The sequence below is a fragment of the Hemitrygon akajei genome, chromosome 22 (assembly GCF_048418815.1).
Source record: "Hemitrygon akajei chromosome 22, sHemAka1.3, whole genome shotgun sequence".
NCBI classification, from domain to species: Eukaryota; Metazoa; Chordata; class Chondrichthyes; order Myliobatiformes; family Dasyatidae; genus Hemitrygon; species Hemitrygon akajei.
Window position 1 is genome coordinate 41808509 of NC_133145.1, and position 25780 is coordinate 41834288.

General features: G+C 41.6%; 2 protein-coding genes across 2 annotated transcripts in view; one reads left to right on the forward strand and one right to left on the reverse strand.

Annotated features, from left to right (window-relative positions):
- The window catches only part of LOC140714966 (L-xylulose reductase-like), a 33139-nt gene extending 21709 nt beyond the window's left edge, over nucleotides 1-11430 (forward strand). Inside the window, exons 5-8 of the mRNA XM_073026671.1 lie at nucleotides 1984-2083; nucleotides 3176-3240; nucleotides 10197-10314; nucleotides 11327-11430. Coding sequence (XP_072882772.1) covers nucleotides 1984-2083; nucleotides 3176-3240; nucleotides 10197-10314; nucleotides 11327-11430 — 387 coding nt within the window. The remainder of the gene's footprint in view (nucleotides 1-1983; nucleotides 2084-3175; nucleotides 3241-10196; nucleotides 10315-11326) is intronic.
- Nucleotides 11431-15361: 3931 nt separating this feature from the next.
- rac3a (Rac family small GTPase 3a) overlaps nucleotides 15362-25780 on the reverse strand; it is a 31402-nt gene continuing 20983 nt past the window's right edge. Inside the window, exons 5-6 of the mRNA XM_073026100.1 lie at nucleotides 24020-24179; nucleotides 15362-16885 (exon numbers count right to left, since the gene is read on the reverse strand). Of these exons, the coding sequence (XP_072882201.1) occupies nucleotides 16755-16885; nucleotides 24020-24179 (291 nt within the window). The 3' untranslated portion in view covers nucleotides 15362-16754. The remainder of the gene's footprint in view (nucleotides 16886-24019; nucleotides 24180-25780) is intronic.

Sequence of the window (25780 nt, forward strand, 5' to 3'; positions counted from 1 at the left end):
TGTCCAAGAGCGTCTGGGTCACCAGCGTAAGATTTTGTGAACACGTGAGAATTGTTTTTTGTGCTTAACTTCCTCTACTTCCATTACAAGCAAACCAAAAGCAGTTGCCTTGCACTCATGTAATGAAGTCAGACACGATCTCTTCAAGTGAACACAACAACTCAATGATGGTGTTTGTGAATCATGTCAAATAATTTATATTATAAACAACGCATCATCTGTCAACCATTACATTACCCTACAAGGACAGGAACCTGCAGTAATGGGGGATGATTAAGGAGTTAAAGTAATTCTCTGCTGAGTTCTTCCAGCATTGTGTACGTATTCTTAAAGTATTTCTCTGTTGTTGATATACAGTACAACTAACTAGCCAAGCATAACTTGCATAGAAGATAAATAAATATTGTCTACCAAGCACAATATTTTTCTGTGAATACTCCTTTAGAGATCGTTACCTTTGAATCTGAATTAGTGTTGCCTGACTGCAGGTTGGCATCAAAGAGAGAAGATGTAATGTTAGAAGAGGAGGGTGGAGAATGTAACTTGTAATGTTACAGGAGGACTTCCTAGATAGCTAAGTTTAAAAGAAATGTAAGAAAGTATTAGCTTCATTTGTCATATGTACATCAAAATATGCCATGAAGTGCATTGTTTGTGTTGTGAATATGCTGAGGGTAGCCCATGTGTGTCTCCATGCTTTGGCAACAACATAGCGTGGCCACAACTTACTAACCCTAACTCATCCATATGTCTTTGTGATGTATGATGACCCTGGGGAAATGCGTGCGATAATGGGGAGAACTCCTTACAGTGGCGTGATTTCACTCCTGATCTTACAGCTAATGTGATCCATTGTAGTTCTGCATGTAGGTGTAGTTTGGTGTGTGCTTTCTGGTTTAAGATGGCACTGGTGAAACACAGCAAAGACATTTACTAATTACTTTATTAATGACTCTTCTGGGAAGTGATCACTACAATCAATAGCCTGTAAAGTGTTACGCTAACCGCTATGCTATCATGCCATCCTGTGATAAACATTTAGGTATTCTAAGCTGTTGAAGTACTTTACCGGTGAGAAACATGTCAGCCAGCAACACCTTTGTGGAATAGTTAACACAAAGTACACTGCAGATGCTGTGGTCAAATCAACACGTACAAGTGCTGGATGAACTCATCAGGTCGGGCAGCATCCGTTGAAATGAGAAGTCAACGTTTCGGGCCGAGACCTGACAATGGGTCTCGGCCTGAAACGTTGACTCCTCATTTCAACAGATGCTGCCCGACCTGCTCAGTTCATCCAGCTTTTGTACCTTTTGTGGAAGTTGCCTGACTCTGGGCTGCAGATTAGTACCTTCTGGTTGGCTGCAAAAAGGTCCCCCATTGGCAGCAGGACACCAGTCATTTTGATTTTTTAATGCCGCATTTGTGGAAATCAGTTCAGAGTTGAGGTGAGTGTCATTATCCACATTGGTCCTCTGATGGCTGAAAGGGTAATAATAACTGGTCTTGAACTTGGTGGTGTGGGACCTAAGGCTTCTATGCCTCCTTCCTGATGGCAACAGCAAGAAGAGACCATGACCTGGGGGATGGAGGTCTTTGATGATCGACGCTTCCTTCTTGTGGCAGCTTCCATGTAGATACTCTCAATGGTGGGGTGGGCTTTACCTGTGATAGACAATACTGCTCAGCAGATGTATTTTTGTTGTTCAAAGCCTCAATGTTCCTTCCTCATGCAGCAGGTTTATTTTTGTGGTTCTCTAGTTATGAAATGTTTAACTGAGATCAGACATCTCACAGAATTTAAGATACTGTCATTCATATTGTACAGCACTTTTTACAGATGCCTAATAGTAATTATTAAATTGCCTTCAAGATAACCTCTACCAAGCTGAAATAGCAATTGAAAATGTTTCTGCCTTTGTCGTGTATAGTAACTTGTTGGTACAGTACTAAGTCCAGTAATCATTTTAAATTTTTTCCAAGGTAATTGCAAAAGGAATGAAATGCCATGGGTCAGGTGGTTCCATTGTGAGCATTTCCAGCCAGGCATCCCAATGTGCAATGAAAGACCTTGGCTCATACTGTGAGTTATACAGCCCACCTGCTTTGCTCTTTGAAAAATAGTTTCGATTTGGAGCTGGTTATTTTGTGCAATAAGCAAACTTGACATTATGCCTGTTTAACTATTTTGTAGTTCATGTTCACACACAGCCTCATAACATTTTTATCTGGGTATTCTTGTGGCTGCTGTTTAGGCCACCATTGTGGAAGCTGGGTATTTTGAAAAGACTGTGTGTTAACATGAATAAGATGCAGCAAAGATGCTGACTTAGTGTCCTGCAGATGTGGAATAGTCTAAAGGAGAAGAGATGGGGGAAAAAAACATGATACTAAGGTCTGAATCCTAGCTGATAGACCTCGAGTGGAAATGGACTTCCCACTTAGATTTACTAAATTGACTTGAAGGACAGTTTCATTGTACATCCCTCAACAATTATGCTGATGTTGGCAGTCACAAAGTACTCCTTGCTGCTTCTAAACATTTCCGTTCCTCCTGCATTTGCCTTCTAGCTCAAGAGAGCTTCAGTATTTCTTTGGTTGGGTTCAGCTTCCCCATAGTTGTTATTTAATCAACCATTGATCACAACCATTATTTCATGGGTGTACTGATTTCAAATGACATACAAGTTAACAGACACAAAGTGATGGAATGACTCAGCAGGCCAGGCAACATCTATGGAAATAAGTACAGTCAATGGTTCAGGTTGAATCCTGTTATCAGTCCTGCTGAAGAGTCTCAGCCTGAAATGTTGACTGTATTTTTTTCCCCATAGATGCTGTCTGGACTGCTGAGTTTCTCCAGCATTTTGTGGGTATTGCTTGGATTTCCAGCATCTGCAGATTTTCTCTTGTTTACAAGTTAACAGAGGCAGCCTTTAAACACTTCAACCATTGGATGAGCATTTTGTTAAACCTTTATTTTTGATCAAGTTGCCTCCTAAGCCTCATGTTAGCCATGCACCGGATAGTAATTGGCCATAAGTGCTGGCTGTTGTTTTTTCAATCAGTTGCTGTACCTCCTATATCAAACTTTCAAAACTGGAATATTGTTCCTCCTGGGTTTTATCAATCGCTCACTATGTTGGTTACTTGTTGTTTTTCTCTGCTTTTTAAGGTGCCTCAAAAGGAGCTGTTGATATGCTAACAAAAGTGATGGCATTTGAGCTGGGACCACACAAGGTAAGCACTGACATGACCAGACAATGAGCATGGAAATGGTTATCTGATACTGTGAATAATTCTCCGAAAGCTCTAGTGAGATCTAGCCAGAATAGATTAACTGTAATCACCCTGTTTATTGATGTATTTTGACATAGAGGCTTTTTCTTCCATCTAATAGCAGTTCAGGTTTGTTAATATCTACTAGCTTCCTCATGGAACACATTTCCTTAGATCTACTAATCCTGTTATCAAAATGGAGTTTTAAACCAAATGAAACTAAAATGTGGTTTTGAACCAACCAGCAACGTGGAACATCACTTCCATTGGCCCAGTAATTGAACCTTGGATGTCATGTTCATGTAAGTGCATTATTAACGTAGAATGCACCCAGAACAGTACAGCACAGTATAGGCACTTCGACCCAGGACATTGTGCTGACCAATGTAACCAACTCCACAATCAATCTAAACTTTCCATCCTACGCAGCCCATAGCCCTCCATTTTTTGTTACATCATTTACTTATTCAACAGTCATTTAAGTGTCTCTTTTGTATCAGCCTCTGTCACCATCCACACCTACCACTCTGTGTGTCAAACAAAATGCCCCTGATGTGGTTTGAACTTAATGTAATGGATGTCCTCTGGTATTGGCTATTACCACACTGGGGAAAAAGTGCTGTCTGTACACTCTGTCTATTCCTTTTATAACCTTCTACATCTCTATCAAGTCACCTCTTGCCCTCTGTTGCTCCAAAGAGAAAAACCCTAGCTTGCTTATTATTACTATAGAAATGGATTTAACTTAAAAATACTTCATACCATCTTGAGGTTGAAATTAAAATGAGGTCTTAGCAGATTGATGAAGTATTCCACCATTCAATGGTATACTGTCTATTTGAATCTTCTGAGAATGTACTTTAGTACGATTTCACCAGCTGAGGGCCTTCAACGGTTTCCTGTGATTACTTCTGAAACTGGTATTTCTTTTACATGTGTAACATGCTGTAGGATTTCACTGATAATGTAATGGTTTCTCTGTAGCAGCAATGTTTGGGTTATGACTAGAGATAACGGGGTTAGGAATGCCGTTGTTCTTCCTTTTGAGTATGGAAGAGAGATTTTCACGATCATTTGCCAGGGAGAGATGAAGCGAGAAGACGTGAATGGAGAGAGCTGGTAGACTGCCGGACGGGGTGGACTCAGAGCGAGTGTCCAAAGGGCAGTGATGCTCGGAGGAGGTCAATGGTTGATGATCGGCTTATCAGAGAGCTCCCACATTGCGCAATAGATGGTTTCATAAGACTGGGCCCCTTTTATTGTGTTTTCTTTACTAACTATATAGTTAAAGTAAGAATTATAATGCTTAATCGTTTAATTAAGCATTGTGTACTGTTTGTTATTTTGGGGTACTGATTTGTAACAGGGGACACATTGTGCAGCATCCATCCAAACAAGATTTCTTAAGTTTGGCTGAGCTGGGGGGCTATCACAACCTATATTAAGCCGCTAGCTGAAGCAAGAGTTACAATTGTGAGGGCTCACCCGGAATTGATTCCATTGCATGATGAGTGATTACCCTGAACAATGAACCAGTGGGGTAGATATTTGTACTCCGGATGAATTGTTAATTCGCATGTTAAGTACTGTTGAAATTGCGATTGTGAGCAGAGGTTTGATAAAATGGCGGGCGCAGCTCTCATTTTAATGCAGACCAGCACTGATGTAGCAGTAGCTGGGAGCGGAGATTTCAAAGACAGGGTTCTCTCATTTCTGAGGAGTGAGAGGAAAGAGTGGTCGGATTTGGAATGTCTAATTAGTCCATGTCCCCCAGTGAAGAATGAGAATTCTTGAGTTAGTACCCGCCTTACTTCTCTGGCGAATAAGTGGAAATATTAAATTCAAAGCCCCAGATATGGCAGGCTCTGCCTATTCTCTGAAATAATGCCCACCCCTAAAGGGGAGGAGGAATATGAGACTTGGGTGGGACAGAGCGGACCTCTCAGTTGCTAGATGAGTGGCAGTACACTAATGACGTAAAGCCACAGAGATTGGTTGAAAGTTTGAATGGCGGGCCGCTGATGTTGTGAGAGCCGTCAGGTTGCAGTCTCTCGTGACAGCTGTCAATTATCTGCAAGCGCTGGACAATGCTTTTGGTCCGACTGGAATCCCAATGGAGCTCATGGGGGGGGGGGGGGTTTCAGAACATGCGTCTAGGAGAAGGGGGAGAAGCTTTCCGTTTTTATTTTTCGGCTAGAGAGGCAGACAAATTGATTGCAGTGCAGAAGGGTCATTCAAGCAGCTGAGGTGGATCAGCTAAGAATGGACCAGATAGCCAGGGGAGCCCAGTCCCATGACCTGATTGCCTGGGGTCTCTGACAGTCTCATAAGATGCGCCCCCCTCCATCTTTTGTTGAGTTGATCAGAGAGGTACGGGAAGAGGAGAACGTGGCAGAGGCACGGGAGGACTCCGTCAGCAGGGTACAGTCCTCAGTAGTAGTCCCCTGCAGTGAAGTGACCACAGATAGCCTACCCTGGGGAGCAGTAGAGGAGATTGTGGCTGAGTTGAGAATGGAGATACGTCGGCTGTTAACAGCAGGTGAGACCCCCCCCCCCATATGATGGAGCTGATGGGGGGGTGGATTCCCCAAAGGGAAGAACAATGCAGAGGGTTGCTGGCAGCAGGTGTCATGCCGGAAGGATAGTGAGCCCCCGGGTACCTCAGCAGAGAGAGTCATTGGGAAAACTTAGAGCAAACCCAGTGAGGGAACGGCCTGGTGTCTCTGGTACATTCCCAGCAATGTACCAAGGAACCCCCGAAAGCAAAAGGCCCAATTCCTGAAGACTTAGTGGGAACATGCTCCAGTGTGTCTCTACAAATAGAGGGTATTTATGCTAGAGCCATACTCGACACCGAGTCGCAGGTCACGTTGTTGTACTGTTCATTTTACAACTGGTATCTGAAGCATTTACCATTGACCCCATTCAGGGCACTGGAGATCTGGGGTCTTAGTGCTGGTGATTATATATACGACTGTTATTTGTCAGTGAAGTCGGAGTTCTCGGATGCCGATGTGGGAGTGTCTGAGGTCCTTGATACATTGGTGCTGGTTCATCCGGGCCCTGTTGAGACGGGCAGCGTTTCAATTCTGGTGGGAACCAACACCCCTCTTTTGAGGAGGCTCATGAGGGCCTGCAAGGAGAAAGCTAGTGAGAGCTTTCTGGGAACATTGTCCATGCACCCGGGGTTTCGAACTGCTTTTGAGGAAGTGCGTGGCTGCATCAGGCCAGATACCGAATGTCTAGTTCACCCAGTCAAAGCCAATGATAATATGGCCCAGGGAAGTAGCGAGAGTGATGGGGACACCCAAGCTCGGAAGCGCCTGTAACCTTGCAGCAGGTCATGGAGAAGACGGTGGGGGATATGAACTTCCTTGACGTGTCGGTGTATCTGGATGACCTCATAGTATTTGGAACCACCTTGGAAGAACATGAAGCGAGGCTGCTGAAGGTGCTGGACTGCCTGAAACCTGAAGGGTTAAAACTTTCCCTGGACGAGTGCCAGTTCTGCCAAACGTCTGTTAGCTATGATGGGCACATGGTCTCATGGGATGGAGTAGCTACAGATCCGGCTAAGATTGGTTACCACTTGGCCAAGACCCCAGACTGTGAGCACTCTGCACTTGTTCCTTGGGTTCTGTGGTTACTGTCAGAGGTTTGTGAAAGGCTACGTGAAAGTGAGTCACCCATTGAATCAGCTTCTGTGCAGTTACCCTCCCTTGGGAAGAAAGAGAGGGGGAGAAAAGGACAGGAGGGTGGCGAGTATCTTAGCCCGTCGGAGCCCTTTCAGTCGCTGAAGGAGCTGTTGATGAGGCACTGGTGCTGGCTTTTGCAGACCCCCGATTACCATATGTATTGCACACGGATGCTAGCGGAGAGCATTTAGGGGTCATCCTGTATCAGGATCAGGGCACCAGGTTGAGACGCACTGAGTTTGTCAGCCAGAGTCTGTCGCCCTCTGAGAAAAACTATCCCACGCACAAGTTGGAATTTCTGGCATTGATGGATAAGCTGAGTGACTCCCTCTACGGGGCCAAGTTTGAGGTGTGGACGGACAACAACCCCCTAACTTATATCCTGACCTTGGGGAAACTAAGCAACAGGCCATCGGTGGTTGGCAGCATTGTCTGCCTATGATTTCAGCCTGAAGTACCGGCCAGGGAGCCGGAACATTGATGTGGATTCTTTGTCCCGAAGGGTGCATGAGGGACTGGACAGGGATGAGGAGTGGGAGAGCATTCCTGCCCCTGGGGTGAAAGCCATGTGTCAGTTTGCCATCACCGTGAAGGCAGAGGGAAAGGAGAGGCAGGGTCGAGCAGTGGATCAATTGGGGGCTTCTGATGACACCATACCCCAAGTTTACTGTAACCTGACTGCTCTGAAGACAAATCAGATGCTGGAATTGAGCTTGGGGGAAGGGGCAGCTGCTCAGCGAGATGATCCGGGCATCGATACCATTTGGGCGGCAGTCGAAAAGGGAGACATGGCTCAGGCGGAGAAGACAAAACACGCATTGGTGTCTCCATTACTATGAGAATGGCCTTGGTTGGATTTCCAGAACCAGATCTTATAACAGGTCATGTCACCCCCAGACCGACCTCGGCATTTCCAGCTGGTTCTGTCCGATAAGTACCGGAGGATGGCGTTCAAATCACTTGATGATTCTGGACATTTTGGGGTGGAAAACACCTATGAATTGCTCAGAGATTGGTTTTACTGGCCCCGAATGAAGTTGGAGGTCGAAGAATACTGCAAGTCATGCATTTGATGCATACAGCAGAAGACACTGCCTACGTGGGCAGCTCCCTTGTTCCACTTGCAGAGTGCGGGGCCTCTGGACCCGGTGTGTATGGATTTCCTGTCAATAGAACCCGATGCCAGCAACACGGCGAATGTCTTCGTCATCATGGACCACTACACCAGATATGCTCAGGCTTTTCCTACCAAGGTGAATACAGTGGCAAAAGTGTTATGGGAGAAGTATTTCATTTATTATGGCCTTCCCAGGCGCATACGTAGTAATCAGGGACGGGATTTCGAGAGCCGACTCATCTATGAGTTACTGGGTATGCTTGGAGTCAAAAAGTCGAGGACCCCACCCTATCACCCACAGGGTAATCCCAGCCGGAGAGGTTTAATCGGACCTAGCTAGACATGCTCGGGACCCTGGAGATCAGCAAGAAGAGCAGGTGGAGTCAACGTATTGGGCATCTGGTCCAGTTATAATTGTAGACAAAATGAAGCTACTGGGCACTCGCTGGATTATCTGATGTTTGGGCGCGAGGCAAGGTTGCCCATTGACCTTTGTTTTGGGGCCGAGGAGGGTGACTTACCACCGAAGACTTATCTGAAGTATGTGTCTGACATGAGAAGCGAGTTGAAAAGGGATTATGAATTAGCTGGGGTCGCGGCTGCCAAGCACAATCAAGGGAATAAGTGGAGATGTGATCAAAAGGTGAGATTCTCCCAACTCCTGCCGGGAGATGTGGTGGAGAGTCAGATGCCAAACCTACCAGTATTCTGGGTGAAACCAGAGGATGGGGATGGGCCTGTCAAGATTCTCCATCGGAACCAACTGTTGCCCCTGGGACAAGAGGTGCAGGTAGACCCAAAGCCCGACTTGGAGCCTATACCTAGTAAAAGGACTTTGCGAAAATGCGGGGTGACTACCGGGCCCCACCCGAGAGGGATACTGATTTGGAGGATGAGGACCTGGATGTGTGATATATGCTACCTTTCGCTAATTCCCCATTGATTGAGGAAGAAACTCCCGGCCCTTCTCCCATTGAGAGAGGTGAAGTGCGGGGGCTATCTGCGGGCAGCCTGGGTTGCAGCGGGACTCTGCAGGGGAGGAAGCGGGGTTTGATCACGGGACAGAGGGCTCCGAATTGCAGGTGGGTATAAGTGATAGATCGGGGGAGGCTATGCCAGGTAGACGGAAGTATCCCCAGTAGCGTCGGATCCTGAAGAGTTAGATGATGGAGTGCGGAGGTTTCAGAGAATTAGGAGACCACCAGATAGGTTGGCCTATGTAGCACCAGGGGAATAAAGTGTGACCCCTACTGTTTTGGGGAGCTATGTCACTGCCTTTTACACCTGGATTGGGCTGTGTGTTTTGCAGGAAGGGTTGGCAAAATATTTCAATATCATGAGGACATGACTAAATTTGGTGGGGGGAAGAACGTAACATGCTGTGGGGTTTTACTGATAATGTAATGGTTCCTCTTTAGCAGTAATGTTTGGGTTATGACTAGAGATAACTGGGTTTGGAATGCTGTTGTTCTTTCCTGAAGTCTGGAAGAGAGATTTTTGTGGTTTTTTGCCGGGGAGAGATGAGGAGAGAAGACGTGAGCGAGTTGGTAGACCACCAGATAGGGTTCACTTGGAGCAAGGGTCCAAAGGGCAGTGACAATTGGCTTATCAATGAGCTCCAACATTGAGCAATAGACTGTCTTGTAAGATTGGGCCCCTTTTCTATTTTTCTCATTTTCTTTATTAACCATATAGTCGAAGTAAGAATTATAAAGCTTAATCGTTTAATCACATATTGTGTACAGTTTGTTATTTCGGGGTACTGATTTGTAACAGGGGACACATCGCACAGCATCCACCCAAAAGAGATTTCTTAAGTTTGGCTGGGCCGGGGGCTATCACCCCCTATAGTAAGCCGCTAGCTGAAGCAAGAGTTACACGTGGTATGAAGAGTTAATAGCAATTACCACAATATTGTACGGACTAATTTTAATCATTGGATGTATTGAAAAATGAACCGTGTAGCAAGGATATTGAATTTTACAGATGTGGTTCAGATTTCTCACTTTGTTCATTTTGGAAGAGATTTCTGGAATTTTAAAGGTGAAAATCTAAAAGTACCTAATTTATGTTGTAATAAAGCAGCATTTTTGAATCTGGCACAGATAAGAGTGAATGCCGTGAACCCCACAGTGGTGATGACTGCAATGGGTCGGATTGCATGGAGTGATCCAGTAAAAGCATCAGGAATGTTGTCTCGCATCCCAATGGGCAAGTTTGCAGGCAAGTGACAAGGATAATTTTGACACTTTGAATGTTCATTCTGAGCTGTACTTACAGACCTGAAGGAGTTCGAACACAACTATCATGGCCAATAGCATGAACCATGATTTTGTCTGGGTGTGTATTGGGCATCATCGACTCATAAAACCAGCAAGACTGCTCTTAAAATTGGTGGCTTGTGAATCCAGTACAACTGCTAGTGTCTCAACAAGTTTAAACATGATTAAAATATTTTAATTACCAATAAATATTAGAGAAAGCAGGCAAATATCATTTTGAACTTCAGAGTTCAGTAGGGCCTTATAAATGACCTGAAACAAAAGATATTATTCTTTAATCTTATTCATAGACAAAACATTGCTTTTGCATTTTGCTTCCCTTAGATGACTGAAGATGGAGCTGTAAGCTTGTAATACAGAAACTAGGGCTATATTTGTGCCAGGAACTTAGGAGATGGTGGGTGGCTGGAACAGCAGGATGAGAATTAAAGTACTTGCAATCACTGTGTAATTCTTAAAAACAAAAAGAAAACATTCAAAATATTAAACCTTTTAGCTAGCTTCAAGATATGACCTAACATCCACCTTCTTGGGATGTGAGAGAGGAAATTTTAAGGGTCAAGCGCTCTGTCTAGTGATCCCTTTTGGTTTGTTTTGTGTAGGATTTTGATCAGAGTATTAGTGATATAGATCGTGGAAACTGGCCCCTTGACCCAAACTGTCCATGCTGACCAAGGTCCCCAATCCAGCCTGCATTTATTCTGTATCCTTCTAAGCAATTCCTTCATAAAGTTATCCCTAAATTGAAGGGTCTCTTCCTCATCAGTGATTTTGTTAATATCATTCTCACTCTTCTTTATCATGACTCCTACAGTGACATCCAAATCAGGACTGAGTACTCAAGCTTTGTAGAACTCCACTGAACACCGCCTTTGAATGACCAATTATTCTGCTCCTGCCCACCTTCATCAAATTTTAGATTAATAGGTTTTTTTTTCTCATTCCTCCTGCAGAACTTGAAAATGTAGTGAATGCAATAATCTTCCTCCTCAGTGACAAAAGTGCAATGATAAATGGAGTGACTCTGCTTGTGGACGGAGGATTTCTATCTTCATAAAACAATTCATGGGCTAATCATGCAATAAAGGGAAAATTCTGTTTAATCCAGTTGTAAATGGTTTTAACGTTGCAAAGAGCCCACTTCAAACATTTCACTGTTTATTCCTGGGAACTTTGTGCGATAATGTTGCTGAAGTGTGTCGGATTTTCTAATGCATCTGTTCAAGCTGAATGACTCTCTCAGTTTCTGTCTTTAATGTGGCATGGTAGCGTTGTAGTTAGCACAACCCTTCACGGTACCAGAGACCCAGGTTCATTTCCCAACACTGTGTGTAAGGAGTTCATACATTCTCCCCGTGATCTTGTTGGCTTCCTCTGGGCGCTCCAGTTTCTTCCCATGGTCCAAAGATGTACTGGTTGGGAGGTTATTTGGGCATTGTAAATTGTTCCGTGATTAGCCTAGGATTAAAATCGGGGGACTGCTGGGAGGCATTACTCAAAGGGCCAATTCCTCACTGTATCTCAATTAATAGAATCCCAAACAAGAGAAAAATTGGCAGGTGTTGGAAGTCAAAGTAATACACTCAAATTAGTGGAGGAGCTTTTCAATTCTACTTCCCATTCTGACATGTTAGTCCACGGTCTCTACTGCAGTGATGAGGACACATTCAAGTTGGAGGAGTGACACCTTATATTCCATCTGAGTAGCCTCCAACCTAATGGCATGAGCATTGATTTTTCAAATGTGTTAATTGCCCTCCTCCCACTTTCTCTTTTACTATTCCCATTTTCTGTTTCCCCTTCTCATCTTCTTTCCTGCCAATCACCTCCCTATTCCCCCCTTCCCCCTCTTAGATGGCCTTCAGTCCTGTCCTATGAAATTCCCCCTTCTCCAGTACTTTATCTCTTTCACCAGTTGACTTCCCAGGTCTTTACTTCATCCCTCCCACTCTCGCAGTGTCACCCATCACTTGTACTTCTTCCTCCTCTCCTTTCCCCGCTTTATTCTAACCTGGTCTCCTTTTTCAAGTCTTGATGAAGGATCTTGGCCCGAATGACTGTTTACTCATTTCCATAGATGAGCAGATGCCTGGCCTGCTGAGTTCCTCCAGCATTTTGTGTGTATTACATTAATTTAAATAAATAAATAAGATTGTGGGCATTAGTCTGACAAACTTCAATAAAGAGTTAGCATTATGAGTAATATTTTAAAAGAAAATCAATTAAAATGTTGCATCAGATAGCTTCATGAACATTTATAACAGTTTTAGTTCTAATGCAATCTGATTTCTGAATTACTAACAACATGGATAACAGTTGTCTGAAAAACTGCAAATACTAGAAATCCAAATGAAAAATTGCACAGGTATTGGATGAACATAGACAATGGAACAGAATTAGATCATTTAGTCTTCTCTGCCATTGTTATGAGTGATGAACAGACCTGATGGACAATGGGGTACAGAGTTAACCATTCCCCCCCGAGAAACACAAACTATTACTGTTGCTATGCTGACCATGAGAAAGAGAGATGGAAAAACAAGAACATCGGCGACAGATAAGAGAGGGGGAAAATCGCTGATTAACCGTATTGTGACTCCTTTTTTGAATTATTTACTGTTTCGCTGCAAGGACAATAGTTTGCTCATAAACATTCCTCAGTGGACTGAAGGAGTGGGCTTATTTGATGGTCACAGTCATTCAGGAGTGATGGATAGCTGAGTCCCCGTGAGTAGGGATAAAAGACAGGTCTGGAGAGACACCCTCCAGACACGCCAGTGGACACTGATTGAGTGTTGGAACCCACAAGAAAGGTGGGGGCTTCAGAGACCGAATCAGGAGATCAGTCAGTAAAGCTCACAGTGTTAAAGCAGGGCCGGTGGGGACTTGTGTGTGTGTGTGTCCACTCATGCCAGAGTGACGAGTCCACTATAGAAGAACGGTCTAGCAGAAGGACGGAGAGGTCATAACTGAATGACCACACCGATACAACGGATTAAGAAAGTAAAGGAAGGTTTGCCTGACTGTAGCTGTTACATCTCGCTCTCTCTCTCTCTCTCTCTCTCCAACAATTACAATACACCAACCATAACTACATCAGCACTTATGAACTGAACTTTATACTTTTCTATGACAATTTATTTACCCCTAGACATCGATAGAGCTTGTTTATTATTGATTATTATTATTCCTACACTTTTAGGTTTATTACTGCTAACTTGTTTTATATGTATGTTTGCATTATTGATATGGTTTTGCTTATTTTTTATTAATAAACACCTTTAGTATAGTACCACCAGACTCCAACAAATTCTTCTTTCTCTGCTGGTTAGACACCCAGTTACGGGGTACGTAACACCATTCCATCATGGCTGATTTTTCATATCTCTCAACCCCATTCTCCTGCCTTCATCCTGTAACCTTTGATGCTCTTGCTAATCAAAAACTTAACAATCTCCTCTTTCAATATACCCAATGACTTGGCACGATGAATTCCATGGATTGAGAGAATGAATGTTTTAGATCTGACTTTAGAAATTAAAATAAGATTATTCACATACTTTAAGTTGCAAAGCAGAAGTGATGTAGCCTTGTTTTTGGAATTCACCAAGAGTGGTTGAAGTTTTTATAAAATCAGAGCTAATTTGCTTGGAGGAGGTTTAAAGTACACAAGAACGGCAGGGGGTGGGGAGGGGAGATATCAAACTTTGTCTGAAATCAGTGGGTTGGGTAGCATCTGTAGAGTGGGATAACTGGGTTTGTGTTGCATGATGATCGCGTTGTGTTTTTTCCCCAAAACTGGCCAGTTCAGACGCAAGTAGGAAAGGCTGCTTATCTGAAATTGTTGAATAGAGTCTTGAAGGTCGCAAGGTGCCTGGATGGAAAATAAGATGATGTTTTTGGAATACAAGATGGGTTCTGAAAGTGTGTGGGAGGACAAAGGAGGATGGGAATGGGTTTGAGAATTGACGTGGCAGCTAAAGAAAAGCTTAGTCATTATTGTAGAATGCACAGAGGTGATATGTAAGGCATAGGATAATGTAGTGAAAGCAGTTTTTGATTCTTGTATCAAATGTAGGAACTTCTGAAGCAATATGGTCACCACACATTAAACCTTAAAAAGCAATCCTCTAAAATGATCTTCTACCAGAAGTGATTAGTTCTTTGATTCTTATAAAATGTTATGGCTGTATTACATCAACTCCATGTAACTGTTACATTTCCATAGTGACAGATTGTGCTACAATATCTCCATTAGGAGGCAGTAGCATCTTTCTCAGAACCAGCAAGAAATAACTGGTGCAACAGTGTAGCTGAAAGTAAAGCGTTATGTGAAGATGCTGATTTACCCAGTAGGAACTATTCTTTAAAGTTGTTTGTTAGCATTGCCAGCAGTGGAGGTAAAATGACACTTGGCACAGCAAACACAAATAGTAAGAAGGGTTTCTGGTAAAACAGGGACGGACTGACATGCAGTGCTTTCAGCCTTTCTTTGAAGAGCAAACAGGGTCATGAGTAAAAACACTGGTCTGGGTTGCAAAACTCTTCACTTTATATTAGGTGGTGCTGATTTATTTTCTGGCCGGGAATCCAAAACCAATATGACAGTCATGATGGAACCCCTTGTGCTTCCAGAATTATCGCCACAGTAGTGTTGATCAGCCTTTGTGGTTGAGGTTATGCTGCAGCAGAAAACTTGCAGTGTAACTACTCTGCATCCTGTAGTTACTGTCTAATCATTAGCTGCTTTAAAAATTATTCTGCTTGAATTATTTACATTTCTTTACACTTTGAGGTTGTGTTTATCTCAATTCTAGTCCAACTGGTGATAAAATATTAGTCTGGATAGATTCTTGATAGTTGGCATGAATGTAAGTACCTCGATTCTGAAGAGTCCAGAGTGGTATGAAGAGCTATTTTCAGTTGAATCTTTAAAATATAATCAAAACATATGTATTACAAAGGTAATAAAAAAACAATCAAGGTAATGAGGATACTACAATATTTAATGAAATTCATTTGAAAACACATTTTGGTTCAAGAGTTTGCACCTTGAGAATGTATCATTAGAAATCTCCAAACTTGTATGAATGCATTTAAGATATCACAAAAAACAAGACAAAAATAAACACTGATGTTCCTGGGAGTGCCGGAGCTCTCATTGGGTTAAGGCTGGGATGTTATATTAGAATAAAGTATTAGGGGTCAAATCATGCAGGCCAGTGATACATATGAAGAGAATACAGCATGTTGGCAAAACTGGTTTGTTAGTACCAGCTGGAGCACGTGAATGCCACATTGCTAATTACAAACTGCATGTGCAGTTTCTATGTAATATGTGGAATGGAGAAACCCTGATCAATTATCTGTCATAACATAGGTCTGCTAGTGTTGTAATAAAGTTAATGAATAGAACAATTAAACACCGACTTTACATAACCAGCAGAAAGCCTTTATCACGCAAGTCTTTCACATACACAAGCCTTTTCCCCCCTTCCCCCCTCCCCCTTTAAATTTGCATTTTACCCATGCTGCACTCAGTGATCCCATACTAATCAGAGCCACTTACAGGAAGGTCATAAGTATGTCTACAATAATTAACACTGCAGTATCCCTCATTTTGATTTCCTATAACCATGTAGTTAGAAAAAAGCCAAAGTAAATTGTGCAAAAAAAAAGTTAATTTACACAAAAATCTTAATAAACTTCCATGTCCTCTGAGGGACTCAGAACATTTAAATGCTTATCTGAAACAATGTTTAAAATGTTGCCACAATAAATGGCAATGCAACAGGAGTCCAGACTTTAATAATTGTTAATGTGATCTGCTATGCATAGGTCTAAACGTCCTGATAATATTAGACAGCACCAATAAGGGCAGTGAACCGATTATGAAGGTCTAAACAGCTACTGCACAGAGAAACATCAGGGATCATGTTTTCTCGCAGTGAAGTTGCAGATAAAGCAGATTAACAGGGAATCCAAATCCGTGTTTTCATATAGTCCAGCTTCACATTAAAAATCAAAAAGTTAAGATCACAAAGATGAAATGACCCAGTAATACTGATTCCACAATGGAAGAATAAATTTGGCAATCACTGCATTGAGTTGGATAAAACTACCAAAAGTGGGGATACTGCAGCTTAAAACAAAATGGAGTCCACTCATGAAGACGGTCACATTGCCTCACATTAAAAATCCAACACATTGCTAAGAGAGTAATTACTGACTTCAGGACTTGACGCTCAAGGCTAGCTGTTCCAACAAGAGAGGCGACAAGAACACTCTCTTCTGCAGTCTCATTCCACACAGGGCCACGATTTGGATAAAATACCAGCAGATTGCGTTGCCGTGAAGGTATGGTTCTTGGACAGCCTCTTCCTAGAAAACAGTGCACTTCTTTCTACGCTTTTTTACAGGTGGTGGACACAGCACGGCTCGAATTGCTTCATCAAAGACCGTCTTTAGACCCCGCTGAGTAAGAGCAGAGCATTCCAGATACTTCACAGCACCTGCAGAGGGCAAACAACTTTGAAAATACAAATCACATCAGATGTTCAAGCTCTCCATGCCAGTGCTTTCATTATTGAGCTTTCCTATTTGCCCAGTTTCCAGGTTGGAAGGACTATACACGATCTTGATGTAGCACAGTCCTTCCAACTTCAGGTTGCAGATTTTTTAAAAGAGCAAATATTTTAAGTATACATTTAGTTTTTGCCAAAATGCAAATGACAGCAAACCAGAATCTCAACAGATCACGGTTGTCATGGTAAAGACACACATATACGGCATGGAGAGAGAAAGGAACGTACCCTTGATGCTCTTTTGCCTGCTATGCCATTCAAAAAAAATCACGCCTCAACTCTTGCCTTAGCTTCTCTCTCCTGCACGACCCTGTGGTCCCCCATTCCCGTTAGGTGTACAAATCCACAGCATTTTCTCTTGAAGAACCAACCCCAGAATGCTCCTTGCTGTGAATTCCAAGGATTCATTACACTGATGTACGACATTCTTACCAGAGTCACACTACACAAACAGCCTCTCAGGCTTACCAGTCATGCTGACTACCACGTATCGATCTCTACCAACCCCATTTAACAGCACTTGGCGTTTTTTTTTAAAATGCTGTTTCAACAAACCAACAACCCAGTTGAAAACATGGCTTAGTTTTATTTCTGACTTGGCTCAACTTATCTGTCACAATCTTGAAATCCCTGGGTTTTGGATTTTCAACTACTGGATACTGTTCCAACAACTTTAGCTGGCCAATACACAAACCTATCAGATGGTGACCAACACTAAAAATATGAAGGGTCATCAGTCTGAGATGTCAATTCTGTTTCACTCTCCATAGATGTTGCCTGATTTGTGAAATATTTCTAGCACTTTGTGCCTTTCGTTCAGTACTGCAGTTTTATTTTGCTTTTCAGCTTACAAGAAAGGCTGCTTACGAATGAAAAATGGGCAGAATGGACTGTTACACAGCTTTTTGGTATCAGCCCACTATCAGAATTTCTAATATCTTTGCAAAGAGGGATAAAAGTTTGAAATGCCAAAAACGATAAATTTATTTTAAAATCCGAATGATAAATTTTGACGCAGAGCAAAATGGCAGAAGAGACTCAGTGCTTCGTAAATCTTTACAGGTGATACCAAACTGTATCCATTTAATTGTAGAAGTTTTTTTTTACAAGACAGAAGATGGCCACTATTATTTGAGCCTGGTTTTGAAGGTGAGGGGGAGGGTAAATTTAATGGGGTTAATAGCCTACACAAACAAGGAAACATAGTAGCTCAACACTGGCAGGCTTTCCCAGGGGATTGGAAGTGGAAGATTTCTTCACTTTCTCACGAGCTGACAATAAAAGTCAACTGTGCCCTCCGAGCAGAACCGACAATGGACTGCAATTCTCTTAGTTGCTAAAACAAAGGCCTCTTTCAGTCTGTGCAAACCTTATCCAGCATCATGCAGAGTCTTTATTTTCACAACAGAAACTCAGCATCAGTAATTATAGGTATTCCCGCATCTCAAAACTATACATTGCTAAGCATTTATTTACAAATGATCATTCACTTTACACAAATAGGAATACGGGTTATTTCATACTTTTACCCTTTTTCTCAGTGTGAATTATGCCAAGTCGTTTGTCCATTATTCCAGTTCATTACTATTTTACCTTTATCTGTTACATGGATAGCAGAACTACCTGGCTTTGCAGCAATTCAAGATAATCTTGATTACTGACCACTGAAATCAATGGATTGAGCCAGAGTATAATGTGCTTACACTACTATTTAGAGCAATACTGGCAAGGATGACCTGTTAGGATCATCTAGTCACAGAGTTAAAGTTATTCTCAACATTCAATACAACAAGGCCCCCTTATCATTAGGTAGCCCTGGGTGTAAGTACAGCAGCTTATCCAGCTTACACTGTCCTATGCATTGCATTTACATGCATGTTGGTTTGTGATCACGTTGATGTGCATGCTCGATGCGCATAGCATACTGTGTGTACTCATTATAATAATTTGGTTTTTTAAGGAATATTTTTGATAGCAAAATGTCTCAATGTTACAACAATGTCCTGGTGAAACATTTTACCATGCTCGTCACTGACAGCACCAACATTCGCAGTGGAGAAGTCTAAATGGGAATGCAGGAAATGAATCTTTAGTGATATGTTGTACTTCGCAAACAAGAGAAAATCTGCAGATGCTGGAAATCCAAGCCACACACACAGGGTGCTGGAGGAATAGTTCCTCCAGCATTCTGTGTGGGTTGACATGTTGTATTTCATGGCTTTGTATGCTTGGGGCTTGTTGCCAACTAGCCACATGGAGCTTCACACTCGGTGGTTGCCAAGAAAATTTTCAACAGCATACTTGAATGTCTTCCATGCAATTTTCCCTCCAGTCCTACTTGAAGCTCTTCGAATTGCCTGTTATTGATGACCTGTTTGATTTGTGGACCAACAATAATACCTTCCTTAATCTCGGCATTAGTTATTTTGGCTAACAGCTGTCTGAAATATCGAAACCCTTCATGGGAATTTTTGTGCTTGGTAACAGCAGTTTCTACCCTTGCAGTCTTGAACCCAGAAACTCTGCTTTTGCCTTTGACAAACCAAAGTAACCAACCGGGTCATTTAATTCAGATCGAGTTATCAGATGAGGCTCACTCGACATAAAGGGTTCAAAACCTGTATCAGTATCTTTTTCCATTCCTGAATTGTGTATCATGGCCTCTTCATTTGCCTCCTCTAGACTCCATGTCTTTGGTAGCTTCAGTCCTGGAAGACTATCGTCATACGGCACAGGTCTCATGGCTGAAGATTGGGAAATTCAATGGTTTTGTTTTTGATTTTAGCAGAGAAACAGACATACTGGTCAGACAGAAGTAGCAGTCTGTCACAAGACTCTCCTGATCTCGCCATATCATCAGGACAGTGAACGGCATTGCCTTCTGAGTACCTCTGAGGAGCCCAGGCTCTGTCTCAGTCGACAATGTTACACCCAAAGTAGAGCTCATAGGCTTTCTTAATAAGAGTCATGCTCTGTCTTTGGGATTTAAGTGTATACTCATTATATATATATTTTTAAAAAACTATATATAAAAAACGAAGTATCATATCTATTACAACATTGGCGAGACATTTTGTATCACAAATACTCCTAAAAATTAATTTATTATAGTAAGTACACACAGCATGATGCACACAAAGAGCATGTGCATCAATGTGATTGCAAACCGATATAACTGTAAATGCAAAGCACAGAACAGTGTGAGCGTGAGACTTTCATAGCCTTTCTAAAACATGTTCTCCCATACAGCATCCACCCTGCCTAAACATGTTCAGGCATGCCCGGACAAGATAGAAAAATTTTCAGTTTACATTGTGGGCAACATTTTAATTGTCTTGAATTATGAATTGAAATAACAAATACAGGCAATTTCAAAAACATTGTGTGTGATAGGGAAATTTCATGGTGATTTCATGATCAACAGCCCAAAATCCATAAGATACACTCAAAAGTATTCAGGAAGTAAAACCTCTGTGGTCCAGTGCTTACTGTCCTTAGGGTCTCTCAAGGGAGTCTGGAATTTGTATTCCATTATTTTGCAGAAAACTTTACCTTGTAATTAGCACAAGATTAATCAGAAAAATACAATATAAATTGAAATTGGTGCATTTTATATAAAAGGATGCAGTCTCTTTCAGACAAATATTGAAGGACAATTTCAATGTGTAAAGAAATTTATGAAACTGCTTTTGATTCTAAATTGTTTCTTAAAAAAATATTTTACCCAGCTGTATAGTGACTGGAAGAATAAAGAAGCCTGTTATTGGAAGTTCTTGAAAATGTTCTGTTCTAAAATTATTTGACCGTTCAGGTTTCAATTTTACAAGCATCTGCCATTCCCTGGTGAAGAAAATTCTTTACACAGTGGTAAACAGGACAGAATCCAGGCAAAACAGAATCTTAATGCCACAGGTTATATTGACCTGATTAACTTAGTGTCACAAAAGGCCACTTCACAGTGGCTCCTACTGTAGCCATACCCTTCCTGATTTTTATTAGTCTTTGTATAGTTGGAAGTTTGAATGTTGTATCCAGTTGGCTGAACTGTTGGATAGTTGAGCTACAAAAGAACTGCGGACTTGCATCCAAATGCAATGCACAAAAACAAAAACCCACGTGCAAGTAGAAAATCGCTAATTGCAGAACAACTCAATGGAAAGTTCCTATGCTCAGAAACACATCTGCAGTAAGGAAGTTCCCTCTTTGTCCTTGTCTCAATAATAAAAATGAAAATGGTTTCACAACCAATATCATCTTTTTTTTCTTGTTCTTCATTGATGTTCACTGAGTCAATGGGACCAAATTGAGGTCTAAAAGTTAAGAGCAAACTATTTATTAAACTTGAATTCTTGGCACAAGAGAATAGGGCTGATTGTATAGTTATCTCAAAACTGTGTTTTGCTATTGGGTTATATTTCTCAGTGCTGGAATAACAACCTATTTCTAGTAAGAATCTAGGGATTATTAGTCAGTGCAAAATCTGCATAGACCACAAAGTAGAAAAGCTCTATAAGGATGTTTGCAATTCTCATCTAAACTATTCCTCACATTCAACCAGGCTTTTTTAAAAAATATATAAATTTCTGCTAAAATGGATGGCTTTAAACAAAGTAGTCCACAATTCAAAAAGGAAATCTGAAGTGATAATAGGAAAGGGCTAATAAATCTTGAAGCTATTCACTCATCACTTACACCTGGAATATTAACGACCATATATTTTTAAAATTAGAGCCAATCAGTGCACTGAGGAAATCTACCACATTCTGCTTCTATTTCCAATATTGATTTGTTAGACCTTTTTTTTGTAACAAAAGTTATGAAGCAACTATCAATAAAAATGCCTGATTGTTTACTATTACATTCCTGAATTTCTTTTCACCTGTCTTAAAAAGCCTTGATTGTTGGGTGCTATTATTAACAAACACACTGGTTTGTTAATAATAGCACCTAACCTTGCAGAGGTTCATCTTATACTGTACCGATACAGTGCCTTGAAAAAGTATTCAGCCCCCACAACTATTCTCACATTTTACTATCTCATTTTCTAAATTTAAAATATATTGAAGTATGATTTTTTTTGAGCTAATCTACAAAACATTCTGTATCAGGTCAAATTTGGCAAAGGAAAAATTCCAAAACCTGTCAACAATTTACTGAAAATTAAAAACAATAACTGAGAGGCTGAAAACCTATTCATTCCCTTTGTAGTTACTACACCAACTTTCCTCAGTTGCAATATATTACCTTACCAATTCATCGCTGTAGAAAATTGGAGGATCACCAGTTTGCAGTTAATTCATAAGAATAGGTACCCCCTCTCTAAGGTCCAACAGTATAGTAGATTTTCAACAGACCAAACCAAAATGAAAACAAAAGAGCATTCAAGACAAGTTTGGGAAACGATAATAGAGAAGCAAAACATGGGGAAGGCACGTCTCAAAGGCACTGAGCATACCTTGGAGCTCATCGTGAAAAAGTGGAAAAAGTATGAAACCCAAGCCACACTGCCTAGGTCAGGCTGCCCCTCTAAACTTTAGTCACCAGACAGGAATGGCATTTGCAAGCGAGGCTATTGTGATGCCAACAGTCACCTTGAATGAGCTGCAGAAGTCGGTGGCTCTAACTGGAGGCAAGGTTCATGGGTTCACAATCTCCAAGGCCTGGCACAAGAAGGGTTTTTATGGAGAAGTGGCAAGGAAGAAAAAAGAAAGCATATCCTTGCCCATAAAACTTCTTAAAAGTGTTACTTAAAAGATACTGTATAGATGTGGAAGAAGGTCTTGTGGTCAGATAAGACTAAAGTGGAACTTTTTAGCCTCAACGCTAAGCGGTATGTGTCGTGTAAATCTAATACTACACAGCAGCCAGGTAACGCCATCCCTACTGTAAAGTATGGTGGAGGCAGCATCATGCTATGGGGACTGGAAATCTGGTCAAGATTGATGGGAAAATGACTGTGTCTAAATACAGAGAGATCCTGAATAAAATAATGTTACCTGCCAGAAAGCTTAAATTGGGGAGAAAGTTAGTCTTTCAGCAAGACAATGACCCAAAGTGCACTTCCAGAGCAATCATGGAGTGCCTTCAAATGAATAAAATTGGTGTCCTTGAGTGACCCAATCAGAGTCCTGAGCTTAGCCCAATCAAACATCACTGGCTAGACCTCAAAATTGCTGTCAACCACCACTCCCCAACTAACCTGGCACAGCTTGAGCAAATTCGAAAGGAGGAATGGGCAAATCTTGTTCCATCACATCGTGCAAAGCTAATAGAATTTTATCCAAAAAGTCTATTGGCTGTTGCAACTGCAAGGTGGTTCAACTAATTACTAAGCAAAGGGGGATGAATACTTTTGAACTGATGACATTTCAGTTTTTGAATTTTTAGTTTTTCGTGCTTTACAATTCTCCGTTTTTTGGGCTCTACTGTGAAAACAGGAGCATGTGATTCACAAATAAAAACGCTCAGTTAAATTGATCAAAATCCCTGGTTGTAAAACTCATGTGTGAACAAAGGGTTGGTGGCTGAATAACTTTACAAGGAACCATATATCCCTTCCTCCCAAACCAAACCTATATTAGTAATTAAAACAGAAGGCATTTAATACACAAGCACATTTATCTCAATACCCCTGTAAGTCCTTTTCTAAAAATTCATTAATCAATATGTTGGATAAAACCTTTCACTGCTGTTGGAACTGACAAGGATAAACAAAAAATAATGACTCCAGACTAAGTATTTCACAATGTCAAATTTTTGGTATCTTTCAACTTTAAAACTTTGTTCTGTAGCTTAGCGCCAATCCCCGTCTTATTCCCACTGCTTTGCTTCATTGGTGGTTGCTCAGAGCACACTAAGAAAGCTGGAATATATTTACATCAGAATGTCATTAAAAAATGATGGTTTAAAGTACTTAACAATGATCTAGATGGAAATAACTGTGTAATAGTCTAAGACAAACTTTTCATCTTAACATGGCCACTGTATTCTATTAAAGTGCATGTTGAGGGGTAAAGTTCTCATCATGTTCCACAATTCCTCCTGGTTCTCAGCAATACTCACCTATCTCCCTGGCCATCGCCAAGCCTTGTGGGTACGTAATGGGTGCCAACTTTTTATCCCTTAGCCTTTCAATGGTGTCCTTATCATCCCGCAGATCCAGCTTTGTTCCCACCAGGATTATTGGTGTGTTTGGACAATGATGTCGCACCTCTGGATACCACTGCGGAATTAAGGAAAATTTAGAGCTTTATATACATCAAACCCTTTTTCATACTGTTGTTTCTCTAAGCAACTCAACCTAAATGGTATTTTGTTATGCTTTTGATTCACACTCATTTGAGAAGCTACCAAGATCTCAAATCTGTTTCCCACAAGGATCTTAAAGGATCTATTCCCTTGCACCACGGTTGTTTGGCGGTTAGCGTGACACTATTACAGCTTGGTCGTTGGAGTCTAGAGTTCAATTCCAGTGTCATCTTTAAGGAGTCTGTAAATACTCCTTATGTAATGCGTGGGTTTTCCCAGGGCATTCCAGTTTTCTCCCACAGTCCGAAGACACAGCAGGTAGGTTAACTGGTCATTGTAAATTGTCCCGTGATTAGATTAGGGTTAAATATGGGTTATTAGGGTTGCTGGGGCAGCAGGGCTCGAAGGGCCAGAAAGGCTTACTCTCACTAAATAAATAATCCTAACTGACTGAATAAAAATTGAGCTGGGGGAAGGCAATGTGATGAGGTGTAGATATTTCAAACACAATGTTTATAAAACCCATCAAGAACGGTGTCAATCAAGCACTGTCGTTACCTAAACCAAAGACTAAAATGGAACATGCACAATGAAGCCAAACTTAAGAGGAACAGTGTGGAAGAGCTGTGAAATGAGATTCCCCCAACTCCTCCAAGACTCAAAAATCTGATAGATACAAAAAAATCAAATAACACTAACTAGGACAGGTCAGATGGCTTCTCTAAATTTCCGGCAGAAATCTAGCTCTTCTAGATGGACAACTAGCAGTGACTGAAAGAAAAATGGAGGGCGACATTAGATTCTTTGAGTAGTTTAAAAAGTTGTGGGCCGATGGGCTTTTACTGTATTATGTAATGTTATTCTATATTGCCTTCTCTCAAAAGGCATTTGATAAGGTATCCCATGCAAGACTTATTGAGAAAGTAAGGAGACATGAGATCCAAGGGGACATTGCTTTGTGGATCCAGAACTGGCTTGCCCACAGAAGGCAAAGTGTGGTTGTAGACAGGTCATATTCTGCATGGAAATCGGTGACCAGTGGTGTGCCTCAGGGATCTGTTCTGGGACCCTTACTCTTTGTGATTTTTATAAATGACCTGGATGAGAAAGTGGAGGAATGGGTTAGCAAGTTTGCTGATGACACAAAGGTTGGAAGTGTTGTGGATAGTGTGGAGGGCTGTCAGAGGTTACAGCAGAACATTGATAGGATGCAAAACTGGGCTGAGAAGTGGCAGATGGAGTTCAACCCAAATAAGTGTGAAGTGGTTCATTTTAGTAGGTCAAATATGATGACAGTATTAATGGTAAACTCTTGGCAGTGTGGAGGATCAGAGGGATCTTGGGGTCCGAGTCCATTGGATGCTCAAAGCAGCTGCGCAGGTTGACTCTGTGGTTAAGAAGGCATACGGTGTATTGGCCTTCATCAATCGTGGAATTTAATTTAGGAGCCAAGAAGTAATGTTGTAGCTATATAGAACCCTGGTCAGACCCCACTTGGAGTACTGTGCTCAGTTCTGGTTGCCTCACCACAGGAAGTATCTGGAAGCCATAGAAAGGGTGCAGAGGAGAGTTACA